Source organism: Alligator mississippiensis, chromosome 8 (assembly GCF_030867095.1).
Source record: "Alligator mississippiensis isolate rAllMis1 chromosome 8, rAllMis1, whole genome shotgun sequence".
NCBI classification, from domain to species: Eukaryota; Metazoa; Chordata; order Crocodylia; family Alligatoridae; genus Alligator; species Alligator mississippiensis.
Genome location: NC_081831.1, coordinates 31,943,677 through 31,967,007, shown reverse-complemented (window position 1 = coordinate 31,967,007; position 23,331 = coordinate 31,943,677). Strand labels below are relative to the sequence as shown.

The following is a 23,331-nucleotide window of genomic DNA, read 5'->3' as shown; positions in this document are numbered from 1 at the left end:
CTCTATACGCCCCTGGCATTGAGCCCTCTAGTCTCTCTGTAACACACAGGCACCGAGTTCTCTAGTGACTGGCTTTCTGTGCCTTTTTCTCAGATGCCTGACTCTATGCCTCTCTCCCGAGCACCTGGTTCTGTGCCCCATTAGCTGTGTTCCTCTGGTGCTATGGGTGCTGCTCCCCTCTGGATGTACCCCGCTGGTGCTATGGACTCATCCAACCCTGTACCTGTGCCCCTCTGGCACTGTGGGCTCGCTGAGTCCTTCTGACTGCACCCTCCTGGTGCTCTGGACTTACTGTGCCACTGTAACTGCACCCTCCTGGTGCTCTGGGTTCACTGAGCCCCTGTAACTGTGCCCTCCTGGTGCTCTGGGCTCACTGCGCTCTTCTGGTTGCGCCCTTCTGGTGCTCTGGGCTCGCTGCGCCCTTCCAGCTGTGCCCCTCTAGCGCTATGCCTGACACTGGGCTCTACCAAATCATACGCCCTCTCTCTAGGCAGTAATGAGGTCTTCAAACCTCCCCTTCCAGCCTCATCCCGATTCTCTGGGGTAAACATGAACACAAACACAAGCCCCTAGGCAATAACTTAAAGACTAACAATAACAACAGTGATATGCCCCTTAAAGGGAATAAACTTCCACTCAGAGTAACATGCCCCTATTCTAGGTACCTGGGAGACTCCCTGTAGTCATGTAGCACCTAGATAGCAGAGCAGGCAGTACTGAGAGAGCTAGGCAGCCAGCACCAAGTCTCAAGTAGCTTCAGCAGGCAGGAGCTCCTTCAGTTGCCAGAGAGAGGGTGCGTGTGTCCGCTAGCTACAGCCTGGGCTTATATGTCCCAGAACCCTGTCTCCTGCCGGTCAAGTGACATCAGCAGGTGTGGCCAATTACTTCCTTATGCTGTTACCCCAGCAACCTGCAGCTGGGTAGATCTGCTTGACCTACCGAGCTCCCTGGCCAGGCTTCTTCGGCCCTAAGTAGCAGGTACATCTTAATGCCCTGCTACACAGCACCATCACAAACTTACATTGTAAGTCGCCATCCTCTCTTAGTGGCAGCCTATACAGGCACCCCCCGCTTAGCACTCTTAATTGGTTCCTGAAAAAATGAGCATTAAGTGAAATGAGCATTAAGCGAAACCAGAAGTATTTGATGACCCAAGATGGCAACTGCAATTGTATTTAATGACACAAGATGGTGACCATGAGTGTTATAACAAAACTCACTGAGCGCTAAGTGAAATCAGGTATCAATTTAAAATAAGCATTATAATGAAATAGTGCTAAGTGAAACAGCAATAAGCGGGGGGTGCCTGTACCAGTGATTCTCAACCAGGGTGAAACAGAATTCCCAAGATAAACCCAAAGATTTCAAATGAAAAAATTAAAAAAAAAATCCATAGGTGTAGTCTTTCTGAGTTCTTTGCAACAGAAAAATAGCTCTACTATTATTCGTGGTCAAAATAAATAATTAAATACATAAATAAAAGTCTGAAAACTAAGGGCTAGCATTTTCTAAGGAGTCCCTCAAGTCCATCCAGGGATGCCTCAAGTCTGGGCTACAGAACCACTGGTCTACATGGATTTAAGTCTTTCATAGCCACCAAAGGTTAGAATCTGCTTTAATTCAAACACCGGAAACTCATGCTTTTAAACCAAGAAGCCCAGGGTTCATTCCCTTCAGGTGGTATGATCTGGGGTGTTATTCAAAAAGCTACTCTGTGATCCTGACAATATGATAGAACTCTATGTCCTTCTGGTATCATTACATATGGAAAACCAAACATGTCAGGCATAGACTGATTAAAATACATAGTACAGACTGCCTATTGGCATAGTGTGCATTTGCAAATTACAGGGAAAATTGTAGAAATTAACATCTAGGGCCTTTGTGAACCACTCTCCAAGTCCCACTAAATATTGAAGGTAGTATCCAATGATGGCAGAAACATCCAGCTTATTGGGTGTCCCAGTTTATTTGGACATAAACCTAATTATACATCACTTCCAGAGTGGATTTAAAAGGAATTTTTTTTTAATATATACATTTTACTTAATTTTTATATGCATGCATGAATTTCTTTATTTTCTTCACATTTTTTACAGCTCTTGACTATTAAAGTGGATGTTCTACAGTCCTGACCACAAATTTTCCCCTGAAGCAATTTTCAACAGAAAATGTCCTTTTGACAAAAAAGATTTTTCTGAACATTTACATCATCATAGAGAGTTATAAGCAATGGACAGCTTTCAAAAATGACAATTTAATTTTCTAATTAAAAGCCAAAATGTTAAAAAAGAAAAGAAAAAGCAAAAGTCATTCACTCTGGTTTCTCATCAAATCATTTTGCACCAGTAAAAATGCATACCTAACTCCATCTCCTTTTGAATATGCCTAGAGTAGATCACTTTAGCATCTTCTAGGTCTCTGTCAAACATAGTAATGAGCAAAGGATATTTATCAGCAGCATCAGCAGCTATCAGTGGACGTTCCAGAAGGCTTCCAAACATATCCAGCAACTAGGGACAGAAATAAACAGAAAAGCAACAACAATAAAAAATCATTATACTGTACCACCTTCTCCATCAGGCCCTGGTCTCTATGAACTTCTTCCTTAGAAAGTCTTAATGCCATGAACAATAAGGGGAAAAAATTAAATCTGTATGTAATAAAGTGCTCCTCCAGAAACAACTGGGCACACCCCCTCGGGGGGTGGGGGGGGGGGAATGGCAGTACATGGCTACCTACTCTGGTCCCCTAGTTTGGCCCCCTTTTTCTTTTTCTCTTTCCCACCTGCCACAGCTTAGTATTAATTAAGATGTTCTTTGAGAAGCTGTCTTTAAGGAATCTAAGGCTAGGCTGTAGGCACCTTGTCTCCCTATCTTGTGCCAAGCCCCAAGTCAAGCAGTGCTGTGTGAGGCTTTGCCCCTTCTTTCTTTCTCCTGCCCCCCGCTTTTTCCCAGTAGGTGGATCACCAGGCATGCATGTCTTCAGTCTGTCTCAGTCTTCCTCTTTTTTGTCCAGGCTCTGGCCAGTCTAAGTTCTGGCCCCCTTCCCTGGTCTCTCACCCCCCAAGACCATCAAGGCAAGCCCAGAAAAGGAAAAAACCCTCAGTGTGCGGGGCCCTCTGCTCTGCAAGCTCCTTGCCTCCCCTCACAGCCAACCCAGTCCGCTGGGTGTTCCTATTGTCATGAGCAGAAAAACAACAAAAAAAAGAGAACAGCAAGCAGGCCCGCACTGTGTTTTTAAGACTGCCTGCGGTCCTCAGGGTATCCTGCTTCCCTGGGCCCCTCTGGTCTCACCACAACCAGTTCTTAGTCTGTTTGGGCACACGGAGTGCCTCACCCCACTAGGGGGCTCTTCTAGGGTGAATATAAAACTTCCTTCCGATTTTTGTATCCCATTCTGGGAACCTTCCAAGGCATTACAACAGGTAGAAAAGGAAAGGGGGAAAATGGAGGTTCTCAGTACTTCCCAGGCACTTGCTTCTTCATTCTGCAAATGCTTCCTTCTAGGCATCAGATATCCCAGCCAGTGGAGTTCCCACCCCTGTCTCCCTACAGGGCTGTCTCACTCCACAGCTGTGGCCAGCTCCCTTCCTCTGGCCCGGGGAGAGTTTATATCTCACTCAGCTCCACCCACCTGGTCACCTGACTGGGCTTCCTGTTCCCTGAGTGCAGGTGGGTTCAGTTTCTTGCTCTCCTCTCCCTGCTGGGCCCTACAGCTGACTGACTGCAGGCTGAGCTTTGCAAGTGTGAGCCCCTGGCCTAGGGCCTGGCCTCATCCCTTCTCTGGGTATCTGCTCATGTCTCTACTACCAGCTACTTGCCCCCTTGCTGTCCAGCTGGGATCTCCCTTGACAACCAGGGGCCCCTCCACACCCTCTGTGCTGACTGGTCCCCTCCTTATAGCAGGCAACCATTCCCTTTTCTGGGCTACAAAGGCTCTGGCCTTAATGGGGCCCTGCCACTTTTCCTTCCCTGGCCCCTTCTTCTCAATCCCAGGGCTAGGGTCCCCTATTGCACTATATACACCACACATTTTTCCAGGAAATCCCTTCTTTCTAAAAATACTTCTCAAACTTTCTCCATCATATGGCTCACATTTCAATACTCATAATATCGAATACAAATAATGAAACACTAATAATTCTCTGAATGAAAAATATTGAAATCAAAATTGTCATTAAAAAGTATTTTTTTAAAGTTTGATTTTTCATGACTTTTGTTACTACTTTTTTATTTAAAAATGTTATTGAAAATGATGTTAAAAAATTTTCACTCCCCAAGCTAGGCTTTTTAAATAAACAAAAAAGTTTTCATTTACTGAAAATACACTTTTTAGCTAACAAAATATGTTAGTGTCATAATAAGAAAAAAACCCAACAGCCCAATATTCTTATACAGTGGTTTTCATCAACTGATGTCAAAGCACTTTACACAAAGTCGGTATCATTGACCCATTTTATAAACAAAGAAATGAAACAAATTGCCTAAGTCACCAGCATTCTCGACAATTAAACCAGTGCTCCAGAGTTCCAATCCAGGACACCAGTCATTAGATCATGTACTTATAATAAAAACATCAAGAAAATAATTTTGCGAAATACTCTTTAAAAAATATACATTGATCAGTTGGTGCACATCAAATCCTGTTAAATGGGAGCAATATCAGTACAGAGCCATGTGTGAGAGAAAGTAGTGAGGACCAAGCTGTACAAAGCAAAACGGTCCAGAGGAAGAGCAATGTCAGACATCCTGCTCTTCCTCTAGGCCAAGTACATGAGCCAGATTTGCAAACTGGCAATAGGGGCAGAATCCAAAACAGCCTACTTTGTCAAGTATTTTGCAGGGCAGCTGCTGCGACAGTGGCAAGTGTACACAACCAACAGGAGCCTGTGGACCACAGTGTACCCGTGGTTCTATGAGGTCCTGAAAACTTCCGGGAAAACTACAAGCTGCATGACACGACTCTAGCAACCCTGGTGAACCACCACAAGATACAGGAGGTCGTAAGGGCAAGAGACATCTTATCACCCATGGACTTACTACCTAGTGACAACTGCCAGGCTGCATGGGAGCAAATCTTCCACAAGGACTTGCAGAAGGAGCACAGACACCTGAACTGGCAGATAGCCCACTGGGCATTCCCTGTATGGGCATGGAGAAACAACACAGAGCAGAAAGGTCCATCTAACTGTCCAAGACCAACCTGTCAGTGACAGGCAAAAAGAACTGACCACCTTTTCTGGGACTGCCCATATGCCAGGGAGGTGTGGAAGAAAGTACATGTATTCCTTCTGCTGGTGACAGGTTTCAGAATCCTGACCAGAGAAGCAGTCCTCTATGGACACTTGACCAAACAACAAGGGGCCCCAACAGCCCACTTCAACCAGTTCGTCTCTTGCTTCAGGTATGCCTGTGGAAGGCCAGGAACCTGCTCACAAAAAGGCACTCAGACCAACAGTTGAGGACTGTATTAAAATGAGGCTGAGTGAAATGTACTGGTACTGCAGAAAGACAGAAGGGAACAATGGGAAAGAGATGGTGAACCTCATATAGAAGAGAGGGGACTGGCATAGGCTTTTCAGAGGAAGTCGTCCAAAAAGAATGAGGACAAAGGTGAGGACAGTGATGACGATGATGATAAGTAAAAGCACTGGATTGATGGGTACACAGGAGCACAGTACTGGTTGTAGCCATGCTGGTCTAAGGACATGAGAGGTTCTTTGGCTAAATCTGATATCTTTTATTAGACCAACTAAAATCGTTAAAAACAATTCTTCTTTGCAAGTTTTCAGTTACAAACACCCTTTTTCAGTCAGAGGGAGTGTCTGCAGTTGTTTTGTGCTCTTCCTGGATGGAATAGAAGCCAGTATGCAAGAATGCAAGTCTGTGAAAATGCAAAAGTGTGCCAGTGAGGGTCAGAGGGGGTAAGAGACAATGGGTGAGAAACAGGCTGCAGTGGGGAGGAAATGGTGCCCTGGTGAAAAAACTTATGATAGGGGTAAATGTGATGTCATGTTTGAAGTATTGTGTAGGATGGCTTCTGGCTAAGATGAAAGGATGGGTCAAAGTACTATACAGTAAAGCAGGAAACCGAGCACTGGTAAATGGTTACTTGAGCAAAACATTCCCCATTCAAACAGGGGTAAGACAGTGATGCCTGCTGTCCCCCTATCTTTTTGTGTATGTGGCAGAGCCATTGGCACAGATAATTCGTTAAATGTACATTACATAAGGATGATGTGAACATACATGTCAGGGCAACATATCAATTGAGAGGGTATCGAAGCATGCTGAGGACTACGGTGAAGTGTCAGGGGTGAAATTAAATTAGATGAAAAGTACATCGATGGGTGTGGGGAATTGGGAGAATTTACAGAAGTTTGGGCTCCGGGTGGTAGAAGGTGTAATCAAGATCTTGGGAATCGTAATGGATGCCAAAGGGAAAGGAACAAAGGTGTGAGAGAATTTAGAGATAAGAGTGAGACAGATATTGGGATCATGGAGTGGTAGAATGTTATCTTCCAAGGATAAAGCAGTTGCAGTGAAAACAGTACTCTTGCTGATCATCCTTTACATGGGAGTGGTATATCTACCGTCATGGCAACAGATAAGGAGGGTATAGAAGCAAATATGTGTTTTGAGGGGGGAAGTAAAAGAGAAATGATAGACAGAATGGAGCTATACAAAGCCAGGGAATAGGAGGTTGGGGAATACCAGATTTTGAAAGCTTTGTGTATACTTACTTTATAAGTATGCTCTGTAAAGAGATAGAGGAGGTGGGGAAGACTGCATGTTTCTGCTGTGCTGTTACCTGGCAGGGAGAACGTTAAGAAGATGGGGCACATACGGGGCAGAATGAAAAAACTGTGGGCATGGCAGCCACAAGCCCACTATGCGATGATCAAGAGCTTCATATGGGTAAATAAACTTGAGGGAGTGAGATTAGAGTACTTGAAAGACCATAAGAAAGTGATTAATATTATTAGAAAGAAAGATAAGATAACATTAGTTGGAGATCTGACAGAAGGACAGATGACCAATATGTGGAAAGAAGTAACAGATATAACTGAATAAAAAGAGAACGTACAGATATCATATAGATGATGATGCAGGATATTCTTCCTGTGAGGGGCATTCACCATAAATGGGGCTTGGCAAAATCGACAGCATGCCTGAGAGAGGGATGTGGAGCTGAAAGATCTGTATCACATATATTTTGGGACTGCCCTTTTGTGCAAGGGGTATGTGAGGGAATGCATCGTTTTGTGAGGGCAATCAACATGAACTGTAACTTAACATGTGAAATGGTGTTGTATGAGCCATGTGTTTTACTGTCATGCTCCGTATAGGCTATATTTAATCAACTTCATAGTTGGCTTCCATTACTTAGCTCCTTTTAGCAGCAGTTTAAACTTAGTGTATTTAATGTGGTTTCCTTGCATTAAAATGTAAGACTAGGGACTTTTTCCTCAAGTTGATTGCAGGGGAAATCTTTGTATTATATTTTAGTAATTGCAGTACTTATCAAACAGTAAAAAGCTCTAACCAACTATAAAGATAGACCTCAAAAATATATTTGTTATCAAGCTTTAATTTGCATATGTAGCATGGTCTTCCCTGAAGCTGGGAGTCCCATCAGTTCACAAAATTCCCAGCAGCAGGGTGCACTTTGCCCAGCCAGGACTGCAAGTCCTACAACTGCTAAGGACTCTCAGCCCTGGGGGTGCATGAAGCCCCTGGGGTGGGAAGATCACTACAGGTGTGATCTCCCAACCCCAGGGATGTGTGAAACGTTCAGCGGCCCCAGAGGGTTTCACCACACTCCCTATTCTATGAATCACACATTAGATCCCATTGTGCCTCTACCTGCATGTGTTGAGGGGGCCTTAGAAAGCACCCATTGTGCAAGCAACTAAAACAGTGGTTTGCATTTTAGACAAATCATCGTCATAACCTTCACTCACAGAGCAAAACCAGAGGAGAAGTTTATTTTGAGCTTTTCCTGCAAGAAAGTGCTTTCTCTCATTACAACACAAACCTTGAAAGCATGTTCCAAGTCAGATGCATCATCAAAAGCCTGGCAGAAAATAGTCCCCAGTCTTCTGTCCATATCTTCTACTTGTTGCTTGAAGTTAGAAGCATCTTGTTCAAATTCCTAAGGAATGGCAACACACGAAGCTATTAAACAATGTCCTTGACAAAAATGGCTGCAATCACTACCTGGCACACACTTCCAATCCATTTCCCTCATTCTAGGAGCTGAAAACACATTAGTTAATAGACGTGGATCCTCAGTTGGTATAAACTCATAAAGCACCATCAATTACAATTCAGCCTCACTATCTTATAGTAGCTGGGGAGCTGGCTCTAACTATTTTCAAGTCTCCTTCTGTCATGTGCATTTCTATAGCTTCTCTGATATTGTTTTATAATCATTCAGGCTGCTAAAAATGTTCCTTTTAAGTTAGAGTCTGCAAATTAAATCTGTAGGTCAGAAATTCCACAAATGTACTTTCTACATAGAAAGCAGACATGCTGTATTTGCTGGCATAAAACATGCACCTTTTCCAAAAACCTGGCTGCTAAGAATTGGGTGCATGTCTTAAATGAAGAAATGTGAGGAACAGAGGGACCAATTTTACCAAAGCTAAACTGCTTGGCCCCACTTCTTAAGCCAAGCGGGCAGCCAGTAACACCTGCCAAGTCAGCTGAGGGCTCACACAGCTTGAGACAGGCAGTTTGGTTCAGTCAGCAACATCAGCTGAGGGCATAATCCTGCTGGAGCCAAACTGGCCAGCCCTGCTTCTCAAATGGGGTGGGCCTTCAGCTGACTTGGCAGGCACTGCTGGCTGACCACCCAGTTTGAAAAGTGGGGCTGAACAGTTCAGCTCTTGTAGGATTGGGTCATCAGCTAACTTGTGACTGACCACCTGGCATCAGAAGCAGGGCTGGGCAGTTTGGTTCAGTGACATCAGCTGAGGCTGTGATTCTGCAGTTGAACCATCTATCCCCACTTCTCAACCTGGGTGGGCACCTCATCCTGAACCTAGAGGGTTAACAGAGCAGCCACTGGCTTTGGCTTACACCCTACTGAGGTTGCCTGTGTTTTCCCTGCAGAAATACCATATTTACCAGTATTTTCAAGGAAAGATATTTTTTCTTTATTCCAGATTGCAAAAACAAGAGGCATATGGTATGCAAGAAAATACAGTACTTTTAACCAAATTCGTGTTGTGGAAATTTTGTTGCTAGAACATACTGAAAATGTGACAATGTTGAGGCACTATGCATTCTTTTCTTATTGAAGATTAAAAAAAAACAAAACCTTAAAATTTAAGAAAGAAAACTAAGTTTGAGGTTTGTGTTTTTTAAAGGTAAAATAGTTTTGAACTAAAATTTGACTTGGCATACAGTCAAATTTCAAGCTGCAGAATGGAGATAAAGCTACCAAAATTAAGTTGCATAACAGTCATCTAAAAAGATGCCGAGTGGTATGTAATTGTTATATTATTATTATTGCATTTCAGTGGAGCCTAAGATAACGGTTTTCTCACATACATGGGAAACTCTTACACTAAGAGTAGGACTCAAATTTTAAACTATTAAATGAATAAATCAGGTTAAAAAATCATGTAAGAGGCCTGAGATCAGAAGACACTGCTCAGCGTCCATGTCAGAGCAATTTCTGCCTATTATATTAGTAACCATTTCTTGCCAAATTCCTCCATGTGGAGAAGTTGTTTGGAAAAGTACCAATTTGCATACTTTATAAAGAACGCTTAACAAACACAGGAGATCTCACACACAGCACAGGCACACTAATAGTGTGGACTACAGAAGGCAAACCATAATCAATGACTTACAGGATTGCAACTATTACCTCTTTTGCCCAGTCACCAAGTTGGATAGTTCCTTTTATAAATACTCAGGACAGCTGCCTGTTATTTTTACTTGAGTAAAGCATTATTATGCAGTGAAGCACAATATAATTTCATATAATAACCATACAAAAATTAGTAAATTTGCTAACTACAATAGCTGAAGCACAGGAAAGACAACAAACACCAGTTTCAAAGTTTCCAGATAACCTTAATTATTTTCTGTGTAATCTCTGATTACCAGCAAAGAGATTACCACACAGTGGTCACTGTGCCTCTTGCTATAGCCATCCTACCCTTCTTTATTCACTATGTCACTTGAACTTACTAAATGTAAGATTTAGTGATCAAGCCTGCATCCTCTCTGCAATGGGGAACCCTTGCCCTGTTACTGTAGGAAGACTATGGGGCCAGCAGGACTGGCAAGGGGCCTTTTAAGGGTAGGGTCTTTATGGCCTGGGAAAAAGGCTGCTGCAACAGCCAGGAGTTCTGTCCTGGGAAGTAGCTGCATGCAGGTGCCTTACATTGCTTTGTGAGATTAACTCTCTGTTGGTAAAGGGGGTCTCTCTTTCTCTCTTTCATTCACCCCTTCAAGGCTGGAGGACCAGGAGGGCCCAGAGCCCCAACTGTAGAGTCTAATCCCCTGCTGTGTCTCTGCTACTGAGAAGCTAGGGCTGAAATTAAGTGGGCCTAGTGCTGAAATTAGTAGTTAGAGCAAGCAGGCCTGGGCCGAGAGGGCCAGGGCCTAGACAAGTATAAAAAGGGTGGAGCCAAGTGACCCAAGGGAAACTACACTCTAAGGATTGGGATGCTTCTTGCAAAATAGGTTGTTTCATCAAGGCATGGCACATAAGATACAGGGAAGCAGTTTGGAAACACTAGGAGGGGAGAAGAGGGTAGGGGGCAGGCTAGTGAGATACTGGGTGTTACTATCTCCTGTCAGACACTCCAGTTTAGACATCCACGTATTCTCTCTATGCAGCTATACCTTAAATAATCAGTACAAGTAAAACTGGTACAGCAGCAACTTGCTTATTAATCAGTATGTCTCCTGCCATTCATTCTTGTTCATTGGTATTAACTTGTCTTCTTGCGTCCAGGTGGAGGGTAAGATGTTGATTTATTTTCCGACTGAGAAAGATGATCTCGGAGAATACTTCTGCCCTTGTACAATACCACTGATCACCACCATGGCAGCTGTGTAAGCTTTGTATACTTGGCCAGAATTAAGAGTGCCACTAAGAAGCTGCCACAGACTAGCAAACTACAAACCAGTCAGTGAAGGCAATCCCCAGGTTAGGTAAATGGTGAAAAGTAAGATAAATCAGAAGTTCCCTTTATATTGCATATAACCATGGACAATATATCTTTTGAAAATATAACTGAGACCTTTGCTTTGTTACTGAAATGTTGACAGGTAGACTACATTACATAGCAACAAAGGTCTAAGGAATAAAATCTCTAACTAAACCCTAAAACTGATGCCTACAATGGCTCTTGAATGCTGATTTACCAGATAATGAATGATCATGCAAATACTGGCTTGAGCTTTAGATATTAGTGTGAGCTGTAAGTGCATCAATCAGTGTATAAAGTCTGTGATACAAGGAGTATGTGGAATACTTTCCTTGATTTTACTGTCAGTGTGTTAAAATGTTCCCAAGAAGGCTTATACATCCCTCAACAAATCTGTGATGCTACAGCTGCCCTGTTGTTGACCTCCAAGCTAGTTAAGTTAAAGCCAATTTAGGTATGAAATGCAGAGCAGATGTACACTCAGAAACCAGATTTCTTGTGTCATCTGACAAAAAACAAACATTCTTCTAATTGGGGATGAAAACAAACAAACCAGAAAATGACATATTGATGGAAGAAGAGATTGAAAACAGCTATACGTTTTCTAGTAGACCTGGGATTTTTCAAAAGTTTAAAGCTTTTACTCATACTTGGTTGTCTTGGAGTCCAGTACACCTACCAAGTTTGTTGTGTCAAGACAATCGTAGCTATGGTCTGACAATACTTTATACACTTCCTGGAACTCTTCATACATGCTCAAGACTTGCTGGCTTAGAGCCTTCCCTTTTATCCCGCTGAACTCTATCTTTTCCAGCTTCATTATGTCCAAGGCAGTTGCTAGGAGATCCTTTAGAGTCAATTAACAAAGGAACCAGTTAATATGTTGATAAACAGTTTTCATAACAAAGTAGTTTCATACTGTGAAACCATGTTGACAGTGTCCTTGACTCTTCACAGACTATCAGCACATTCAGTGCTGATAAGCACTGAAGTTGGACTATCCTTGGCACAACCAGTCTGCAATTCATGTTGGCTGTGCAACCTATTAGCCCGTACTCATATCTCATCGTTCTTCAGATGTTTTTTGCTCCAGCAGTTTACTTACTCTAGTTCTTGAAGGATGGGCAACAGAAGGATAGTTTGTATTCTTTTAATTTTTGAGACTTCACTCCTAAAAGGGTTGTGCTAATTGTAAAGCCATATTTAAGGTATTTACTTGTTGAAAGATACAAATAGAAGCCCAATTAAATTTTCAAGGATCCAGGTCCTGACTTTTTAGGACCCTAAAGACCTTTAAAATTGGACCCTTAGAAAGTTAAGTCTCACTGGAAGTCGGTAAAATATATGCTTCTAGATACCTACAGCTTAGATCCAAAAAAGGACAGAAGTTTGCAGAGCTGAGTAGTACAGTAGCATTTCTACCTGAAATGCCTGGTGGGAAATCCAGAACATCACTTAGTCATGTGATCTTTCTAAAAAATTCAAGGAAAGTTTTTCAGCATGAGATTTTACCCATCCAACACACTTAAAAAGTTTAAGAATGCTACCGTATGTGTTTGATTCTAAGATGAGGGGCTCCCCACCCCAACCCTCACTTAACGTGGGACGAAACACCTTATCTTAGAACCAAATATGAGAGCAGTGGGGGAGGCAGTCAATTGCTCTGGCTTGGCTTTAGCCCCTACCCAGTGTCAGGGCCATAGCAGTACCTGCCTCTCCCAACACCTGCCAACTGCCTCTGTATCCTTCCATCTCCCCCTGCCATGCAACTTCTGCTCCCCACCTGCCTCTCTCTACTTTTCCACATATCCTTGCTCTACTCGTAGGCCCTATCCATGCTGTAGCCTGAGGCTACAATAGCATAGCCTCAGCCTGGCCCCAAAGCAGTGGTGCACAACCCACAAGGCTGCTACAGAGGGAGCTGGGATGGGGTTGCATTCCATGCCCCAAACTAGAATGAGGATGGAGCCTGCTGGCACAAAGCAAGAGTAAGGGAAGGAGAGGAAGAAAGCAAGAAGCAGAGGCTGGAGGGAAAATGGGGCAGGGGCAGATAGCAGACGTGGAAAGGGGGCAGGCACAAACAGGGGGAAAGCTGCTTGACTTCCCCACAGCAAGTGCTCCTTGCTGCCTTCCCCTTTGCAGCAGGAGTGGGAGGATGAAGAAGACCCCACCCCCAATAATTAGATTCTCTACATAGAAAACTATAGCAAATTAATATTTTTTTTCCATGTAGAGAATCTAAATGGGGGAGGGATGGGGCTGTCTTTAAATTCAAGGTCATTGTGGATTCAGATAAATATGGTATTTAATTATTCTTCATATAAAATACTAATAAATTAGCCCTTGGAGCAAGGATTGGAACCAAAGGATCCTCCCTACCTTGATGAGCATTTTAACCATTAGGTTAGAGTTAGGCTTACTCTTTCTCCTGATTTTAGATCTAAGGAACCTTACTTATTTTATACACAGTGCAGTAACTTCTACAGGATGGTGTAAAGCACACTGCCTCAAAACAACCAATAAACTAGTGGTTAGGGCACTTGAGAAGAGGGAGGGGATTTGGGTTTGAAGCCCCTCAGGTAGAAGAAAAAATGAACCTGTTCTTGCATGGGGCATGGGGCTAAGCATGAGGTTATTGCATAAAAAGTGAAAAGTGGCATCACTACCACCTCTTCTGCCAGAGACTTTTTTTTAAAGAAAATGATGGCCATCTCTGTACTTTGAATGGAGACCAATCCATTAGATGATTTCTAAGTACACATACCATATCAAACCCCTCACAAAAAACAGAGTCAGAAGAATTCTTTAGTTAATGATCCCAGTCAGGCTAAAGCATGAAGTAGGTGCCAAGCTGCTTAGTCCTGTCAAGACTAAGGTGTTTCTGGACATACAAGGAAGCAGTATTCTAAGCTTAAAAATGATGCTCCTACAAAATGTAGACTCCTTCAGACTAGGCCGCAGAAAATCTGGCATTTTCAAGAGCAGAAATTTGGACTTAAGGTTCTGACATTCACTGCTTCATTTTTGGATTTGACATAAGTGGAACAGGAGTCATTGGGTCAGTTGTGATTTTTGGGGCTGTCCCAAGAGCAACATGGAAGTAGTACAGATAGCGCCTTAGTGCTAAATCCAATACTGGACTTACGAACCAATAAGTTAGGTGCTATTATGTCTAACTTTTAGGTGCGTAGCCTCAGAGTGGAATCCAGAACCCTGTGTGAGGCCCCTATCTCCCTATACAGTGCATGGATAAAGTCTGTTGTCTCAGAATGGTAATATGAAAACTTGCACATCAAGTAGGAAGCTTTCTAGAATTAGCTAAAAGAGATGTCCCAGGTGGGGATATGTCCACAGTCCTATCCCTCTCCAGAATTTGGGTACCCAAATAAAGGATCCAGGAACCTCTATCCCTTTGGATCCTCCAGAACCTAGAATCTCATCCTGAGGAAAAGTGCCTACAACTGTTCTTTCCAAAAACTGAATGATGCTGTAAGGACCAAATCATAGGCAGTCTTGCCTAGTGGTTAGGCCACTGGGGAAGAACAGGAATCAAGGTGGAGCCCAAATTATGGGCTGAGTCAGGGGTCCAGAATTAGGGACCAAACTACCAGATCCAAAGGAGAAAACCAGAGGCAGAGGCCAATACACAGGCTGAGTTGGGGATCAAATTACCAAAGCTGAGTGGAGTTCCCAAAAGCCAGAGTCCAGAAGCAGAGCTGCACAGGGTCAAAAGCCAGAGCACCAGAACACAGAGGATCCAGATAAGCTTATCACATCACACCTTCAGGCAGAAGCATAAGTTGGCCAGCAGTCTGCTGCCACAGGTGGACTTAAATGGAGGGCATCTGCTGTCCCCAGCAGCCAATCAGGAACACCTACCAGTGGCCATTCGGTTCATCAGCCAGGGTGGGGCTGCCAGCTAGAGCTTCAGGCAGGTTTGCCATACTGGGGAAGAGCAATTAGTTGTGGCTGGGTTGCCTGTTAGGACCCCTGACAAATACACACTGCTTTGTTGTAACACAAGGAGGTAGGGTTTCTATCTCCTTTCTGTAAATAACCTCATAAAGCACTAAGTGGAAGACCCAGGTTCAATGTCCTCTACATCCTAACAGGGGCTCAAACTAACATCTCCCCGGAAAGTGTTATTAACACACAGAACTGCGTACAAAGTGACTGAAGTAGATAGAGTTTTAAGAATACTGATAATTAATTATGAGTTTTGTAATTATGTCCCTGTTCCCAGATCTTTTTCTGTACTTACATACAGTATTCACTGGATAAGCTACTAACACAGTCCTGGGAGCAGAAAACAGAACTGAGAACTCTTTCTTCCTTCTGACTTTATAGTCATATCTTCCCTTTCTCACTCTCTCCCCCTAGCTTCATGAATCTTGCATTCTTTAAGGATAAGAGCTCTAACTACTACATTGTGATACACAATATAGGCAGCAGTATGTCTTCCCCCAATCCTGGCCATGTTTTACAAAAAGTGGCTCCAAATGCAGTTTGTTTGTGGGTATTAGGCATTCTCTTAGGACAGTTAGTGGAACAAGCCCCACAGTGAACCCAATGAGGATAAATGCAGAGTGCTTCATCTGGGGAGAAGTAACCAGAGACATGAATATAGGTTAGGAGGAGATGGCTTAGCCAGCACGCTGGCTGAAAGGGACCTCGGGGTTATGCTTGATCACAGTATGAACATGAGCTGCCAGTGCAATGCTGTAGTCAACACGGCTAATAGCATACTGGGATGCATTAGCCAATACACAGTGAGCAGGGCTAAGGAAGTGATACTTCCTCTTTACTCGGCGTTGGTGAGACCCCAGCTGGAGTACTGTGTCCAGTTCTGGGCATCACACTTCAGAAAAGACATGGAGAATATTAAAAGGGTCCAGAGAAGGGCTTCAAATTGATTAAGGGCCTAGAGGACAAACCTTATGAGGAAGGGATCTGGGACTGTCCAGCTTGGGGAAGAGAAGACTGAGGGGGAGTTGGTAGCTGTCTGTAGGTATGCAAGGGTGAATATCAGGAGTTGGGAGAAAAACTGTTCACTAGGGCATCCCATGGGAGGACAAGGAGCAATGACTATAAACTGTTACAGGATGGTTTCAGGTTGGATGTAAGGAAGAACTTCTTTATGGTTAGGGTGACCAGAATCTGGAATAGACTTTCCAAGAAGATAATGCAGTCCCCAGTCTTGGAAGTCTTCAAGAGGAGACTGGACAGACAACCTGCTGGGATCATTTGATCTCAATAGTATTCCTGCCCAGAGCAGGGGGGTTGTACTCGATGATCTTTTGAAGTCCCTTCCAGCCCTTAATTTCTATGATTTCTATGATCAGAGGTTTTCCAGACCACAGTTTTTGGATTTGCCAAATTCCTGCTCTAGGCACCTAAGTCTTTTATTGGATTTTAATTTTAAGCCTAGACTTTGTATAGTAGTCTCTAAATAGGTCCCCTGGCACACATTCACTTAAAGGTGCCATGGAATCTGATCAACAATCACACCTTCTGCCATGCCACTCATGTATGGCAGGAGGTACAATTTTGGGACTGGGGCCCAGTTCCCAATTGCACCCTTTCTACTTGCCAGTCCAAGAGGAGCCCAGGATTATGATCCAGGGCTTCCTTGCACCAGAAAATTGAAAGATCATTTCAGCTTGGTCCAGGGCTTGGTCTGGGACCAGCAATCAGCCAGTTGCTAGCTCTGATCCCCTGGACCACAACAGGGCCAGCTCAAGACCCCAGTACAGTCCTGTGGCTGAAACTGACTATCAGCCCCAAGCTCAAACCTGTCATACATTCAATTTAAGATATGGTAAGAACCAGCCATTAAAATGTTCTATGATACATGTAGATCATTTTTATGGCTGGTTTGACATTTTATAGTGTTCACAATATGTGCTAACTTTAAAAAAGCCTAACATTCTTTAGAGTTAGCACGTGCTAATTAGAAGCTGGCCCCACAGGCACACAGGAGAGGGTGATATGTGGGGCCAAGAAGATAAGTGCAAGGTAAAGGATATGTAGTTCTGATATACCCATTGTACTGGAAAGAAGCATCCCTGGGTTCTATTTTGCTCCTAATATTGCAAAAACATCCCCACTCTCCATTTCAGTCAGTGACTAGAATATGGATTTTGCAGTAGCCTTATCTTCTGGGGAAAAGCCTTACCACTGAAGAAAGGGCAGTATAATGCCTAAGCTATGGCACAGTGGAAAGAGTACACTGTTGGGAAGTGAGTTTTAAGTTCAAGCCCCTTCTGGATGAGAGGGCTTAGAACCCAGGCCTCCCACTTCCAGGTACAATTCCATAACTATTCAGAGAGGAACTAAAACACTGCGGGGGAGGGTCTTGTTCCTTTTCCCAGACTTAGGTTCAGTATATGCCTACATGCATGACCAGTACATAAGCTACTGTACGTGCTCAACCTACATTGAAGAAGTAGTGCCAAATGTCCAGGTACGCAGCTAGAAAACTACCATTTAGGTGCACAATGAGATGTAGAATTAATTCCACCCTCAGTAGCCTTACATTTGCAGTATTTTCTCTCAGTTTTACTCCATATTTCTAGATCAAGTTCTCACCTTTACAATCTCAAGTCTTCTTAGAAAACCATCCAATCTTGTAAAAACTAAGTGAGACTGAAAGTCCCATTCTTTCATCTCTTGGTCAGGTTTAAAGTATATGTAGAGATTTTTCCTTCGTTCCTCAAATGTCTGCTTGAAGTGGTTCAATATGCCAAGCACCTCCTGCACTTTACCCAGACTTTCTTCTGTTTCTCCTTTCAAAATGTCTTCTGGGTTCAGGTAGTTCCGAGCCTACAGTGATAGAGTCAGAATTGAAGTTCACCTGCCCCAAGGGTCTATTTTGGGTTTGTTTGGGGTTTTTAATGCTGGATACATTTTAATAGATTTCTTGATCTAAATATTATTTAGAAAATACTTATACAGGGAAATGGTGAAGATTGAAGATAATGTTCATCTCTTATGAAGTTTTCCCAGACAAATCTCAAGATCTGGGAACTAAAAGCAGGGATACTGTCCCACAGCCTCTGCCTGCCATGAATATTGCTGGACAAACTCAAATTTCTGACCTATTTGCACTCAAGTTCACAAAAGCTCGTGATGATCGCTATATATCTTATTTAGTTAGTCTATAAGGTACATATCTACCTTGCCTTCTATTTGCAGAGCTCAGGATCTAAATCTGGTACAGGACACAGGAAAGGCTTTTCTAAGTAAGATTCTGACATGAAACATCTTGCTTTGCTTCAGAACTAAATACACCACAGAAGATGGAAAGACAAACTCTACATAGCAACAGACCACAGAAGGGAGGTCCTTCCCCTAAGAATAAGGAGCAGCCTCTCTCCTAAGCTGCTAAATCCAGGGAGCTTGTGGAGATCCACAAGGCCACAATTCTCCTCTTATCCCCTGTTTTGACTGCAGTCCTTCCCAGTTTCATATAATGAGCAAATTTGCTAAGGAAGGTCTTTTTTCCAGCATATTATTATTTTCCAAATAATTAATAAACATTTAAATAACATTGTATGCAGGACAGACCCCTATGGAATGTCAAACAAAACCTCCTTCCAGTCTGACACTGATCCATTATAAGTACCATTTGCTTATGGTCATTGAACCAATTATGTATCCATCTTGTATTGATTTTATCTAGCCCACATCTCTCCAATTTACTAATGAGAAGGTCATACGGAAATTTGTCAAAAGCCTTAAGAAAGTCCCAGTACACAATGTCCTCAGAATTCCCTCCATCTACCCAAGTAGTTCCTTCATCCACCTGACTAATTACTCTGTGAAAGAAGAAGATCAATTGCTTTGGTATAAATTATTCTTAACAAATATATACTGGCTGCTAGGGCTGTGCAAGGCTTCGGACAGAGATTCGGATAAGGAGAAGCTTCGGACGCTTGGGGGTCCAAAGCAGCATGTCCAGGTCAACGCGCTGGCCTCGTTAGGCTTCCCAAAGCAGTTTGGAGCTTCTGAAGCGCTTCTGAGCCACCATGGAGCTGCCTCGGAGAGCCGGACATAGGGTATAATGGGGAAAACAATAAAATATCTATAACTTTATTGTTTTTTGTCCGATTTGGATGAAATTTTAAGGGGCAGTAGACTCTGCAGAGAGCATGAAGCCTGCCAAGTTTCAAGAAGATCAGTGCAGGGGTTTGGGGGAACTGCACCCCAAATTCTTGAAAACAAAACTCCTGTCACGTCTATGTGTTACAACACAGCGGGGGTCAAAACTGCAAGGCTGGTAGCTCTTGCTGAGGCCACAAAGCCTGCCAAGTTTCAAGAAGATCAGTGCAGGGGTTTGGGGGGAACTGCCCCTCAAGCTGTGGACAAGCAAAACTCGTGCCATGAGCAACACTGCACGTGTTAAGGTGCAGCGGGGTGACAGCTGCAGGGATTGTGGCCCCTGCTGCGGCCACAAAGCTTGCCATCTGTCAAGGAGATCAGTGCAGGGGGTTCTGGGGCCCTGCACCCCTAGCTGCTAACAGACAAAACTCGTGACATGGGTGCTTGTGGAACTGACTGTCTCTGTCTTGGGGCATGGGAGACACTAGTGCAGGCTTGGCTCCTAAGCTACTGTGTTACCAGTTACCAATCACCAATCAACCATGATTCAGTTAGGGACCAGCTCAATACACAGGACCTAGCTAATGTAGCCATTTAATTGTGATCAATTAGCACCTACAAAACCAGGCTAAGGAGAGGAAATAATCAATACAGAAAATCAACTGCCCCAAGACAGACACAGTTAGTTGCACAAGCACCCATGGCACGAGTTTGCCTGTTAGCAGCTAGGGGTGCAGGGCCCCAGACCCCCCTGCATTGATCTCCTCGACAGCTGGCAGGCATTGTGGCCTCAGCAGGGGCCACCATCCCTGCAGGGTCACCCTGCTGCGCCTTAAAACACACAGTGTCATCCATATCACAAGTTTTGCTTGTCCACAGCTTGAGGTACAGTTTCCCCCAAACCCTTGCACCTATCTCCTTGAACCTTGGCAAGATTTGTGGCCTCAGTAAGAGCTATCACCCCTACAGTTTTGACCCCCCATGGTGTAACACATAGACGTGACAGGAGTTTTGCTTTCAAGAATTTGGGGTACAGTTCCCTCAAAACCCCTGCACCTATACCTTTGAAATTTGGCTGGCTTTGTGGCCTCACCAGGGTCCATCACCCCTGGAGTTTTCACCCCCTGTGGTGTAACAGAACCGTGACATGAGTTTGGCTTTCAAGAATTTGGGGTACAGTTCCCCCCAAACCCCTCCACCGATCTTCTTGAAAGTTGGCAGGTTTCATGCTCTCAGCAGAGGCTACCATCCCTGAAAGTTTCATCCAAATCAGACCAAAAAAACTTAAAGTTATAAATATTTCATTGATTCCCCCATTATACCCTGTAGCCAGATCTCCTAGGCAGCTCCAAAGCTTCAGAGCCACTTCGGCTGGATCAAGGCGGAAACCTGATCCAGAGCTCTGGATTGGATCACTGCCATCTGAAGCGGACGGATCCAAAGCCAGATCAGATCGCTGTCAACTCGCGCAGGCCTGCTGGCTGCTCATGATCAGCTTTTCCTACTCCAGATATTTACAATTTTTAAAATAATTTTCTCCAGTAATTTCCCAAGTAGTGAAGCCAGGCTCACCAGTCTATAATTCCCCAGGTTCTCCTATCTCTCTCTCTCTTTTTTCTTAAAGAATATGCACCACTATTTAGTCACACATACAAAATATGCATAATAGCAGCCAGAGTCTGCATGTAAGCCTCTTATGGATTTGTAGCAAACACAGGCACCTAAAAATGGAGTCAGCTAAAACCTGTGGCTACCAGCCCCAGGAACAGAAATGGGATGCATGTGTCCCTTTTTCAGCCACAGCTCAGCGGTTAGCACATTCATCCCAGGAAGCAGAAAGTCTTGGATTTTATGCCTGCCACACCCAAAGGGAACTTGAACCCAGATGTTTTTCAGCTTCCTACTAGAGCACTCTAACCATCTCACCAGACCAGCCAATGTTCAGACCTGTCTCTGCTGCTCCTTTTGAAAGCGAGCCACTAATGTAGTCACTGGAAAAATGGATATAGGGCAATGCAGGAAGAACTTTCTGCTTCACTGGGGACAATAACTCCAACTAGAATGCAGGCCCCCCTCCATTCTATGCCATAAGCTACCTCACTGAGCCACTGGCTTATGCCTTTCCTCCTGGCCCCACATATCTCCCATATACCTTCCTAGTGTTGTTGGCCAGGTGGCCAGCTTCAAAAGGAGTGCCAAAGAAGACAAGGAATAATAGCTAACATTTGGTGCAGTAGTTAAGAGTGCTATGTAGGAAAGCGATGGTAGATTTGGGTTCAAATTCCCTCTGAGGGAATCCAGGTCCTCTCTCTTCCCAGGTGAATGTCCCAGCCACTCAGCAATTCAAGGAAAAAAATGAGAGGTCTTTCACTCTCATTTTGTTGCCCAGTGTGGGTGCAATAACATAGTCATCCATGTATGGAGGGCTATATGTGCAAGAACAAAATTCTTTCTGAGTGCAGAAGTGCCAAAAATGCCCTGAAGATGATTAAAAAATGGTTACTTAGAAAATAGCATGGATACAACATAGAAGCACTACAGGAAAAATGAGCTGAAGTGGCCTTAGTTAGGGTGGCCAAAGTCATGGGTTCAAAAACCCAAATAATCCCAATGGAAATCATGAAAGCTATAATACCTTGTTCAAGATGGAATGTTGTGAGCTGACTCCTAATATAAAAAATTCTAAGTGCCCCCAGTGGGTTATGGTCATGGTTTAAAACATGTACTCAACTTACCTGTTGAATCAGCAGGTTGCATATTTCTTGAAGCAGCACTATTATCCGTGCAGGTGTGTTGTAGTACTTAGATGTGGCCCAGATTAAACACACCACATGGAGCAAGGGGCTGACCAATGACTTCACCTCACTGAATTCCACACTTTCTATTTCCTCCAAGTGATGTTGAAGAGGTGTCAGATGCAGGTTAATATCCTGGGCCTCACTCAAAGCTGCATTAAAAAGTAGCACACAAGAAGTGATCAGCTTTTTATATTCCTGGCATGCAGAGATATTACACTGACCACAACTTCGTTTCAGATTAACAGGCAGCAGCTGAATTTACAAAATAGGTATGACTGATTTCTTTAGAAGAGTCAACAGTAAAGGGAAACAAAAATAACACAATGACAACAAAAGATAATGATGGTCACTCTTTGGGATCATGAAAAGAAACCAACTTCCAGGTGTTTCTAGTACAAGTCTACCTAGTGTACAGGACACAGCAAACCGTCTTGTGAAGCAATTAGGTCTGCTACATACATAATATACCCTAAAACAGTGGTTACCAACCGGTCAATAGCAATCAACCAGTGGATCCCAGAGCCTCTTCAAGTTGATCCTGGGCTGGGGGGGGAATGAGTGCATGCATGTGTGTGTGCCTGTCCCCCCTGCCCAGCCCAGCAGGTCAGTCAGTGAGGGAGGGAAGCGACAGAGGCCCAGGGGCAAGTGCAGCAGGGGGAGGGGCAATCGAGGCCCCAGAGGTGAGGGAGTGGGGAGCCGCAATCGGCCCAGTCCCCCACCCCCACAGGCCTCTTCCCCCCTCCCCCCCCCCCCGGCTTACCTGCTGGGTGGTAGATCTTTGCTTCCTCTTAAATTCCAAAAGTGATCTCCAACCTAAAAAGGTTGGAGACCACTTCCCTAAAATATGTGAGTCATAACAGTTGTGTTCCTGAAGGTTACTAACCTAGGTTAATTTAGACCAAAGTTTGAAAAGGATTTGACTTGGCAGACTGAGTGTAACAGAGAACTTACAGCTTCTGTTACTGAAAGAGAAAAAATAGAGGCAAACTGCACTCATGCAGCCAAGAGTGGGACTAGCTGTAAAGAGATAAGCAGCAAGACCCCTTAAATGAGAAATGCCTACTGCTGTTCTGGCATTTCTATTATTGGCAGTACAGCAATAGTACAATAGTACAGTAGGAGAGTAACCTGGGGAAGCTCCAAGAGAACTACTACATTGCTAGCTCTGCTACTATAGACCATCCTGCAGGCTGGTAAGCCAAGCACATTACAGAGCACCCACAGACTGCTCGGGGAATCACATGATGGAAGGGGGCA

The 23,331-nt window shown here is 43.9% G+C and overlaps 1 protein-coding gene across 1 annotated transcript in view; it reads right to left on the bottom strand.

Annotated features, from left to right (window-relative positions):
• The window catches only part of DNAH9 (dynein axonemal heavy chain 9), a 515,733-nt gene that overhangs the window by 444,398 nt on the left and 48,004 nt on the right, over nucleotides 1-23,331 (bottom strand). Inside the window, exons 5-9 of the mRNA XM_059732606.1 lie at nucleotides 22,012-22,223; nucleotides 17,765-17,998; nucleotides 11,856-12,023; nucleotides 8,041-8,157; nucleotides 2,363-2,513 (exon numbers count right to left, since the gene is read on the bottom strand). Of these exons, the coding sequence (XP_059588589.1) occupies nucleotides 2,363-2,513; nucleotides 8,041-8,157; nucleotides 11,856-12,023; nucleotides 17,765-17,998; nucleotides 22,012-22,223 (882 nt within the window). The remainder of the gene's footprint in view (nucleotides 1-2,362; nucleotides 2,514-8,040; nucleotides 8,158-11,855; nucleotides 12,024-17,764; nucleotides 17,999-22,011; nucleotides 22,224-23,331) is intronic.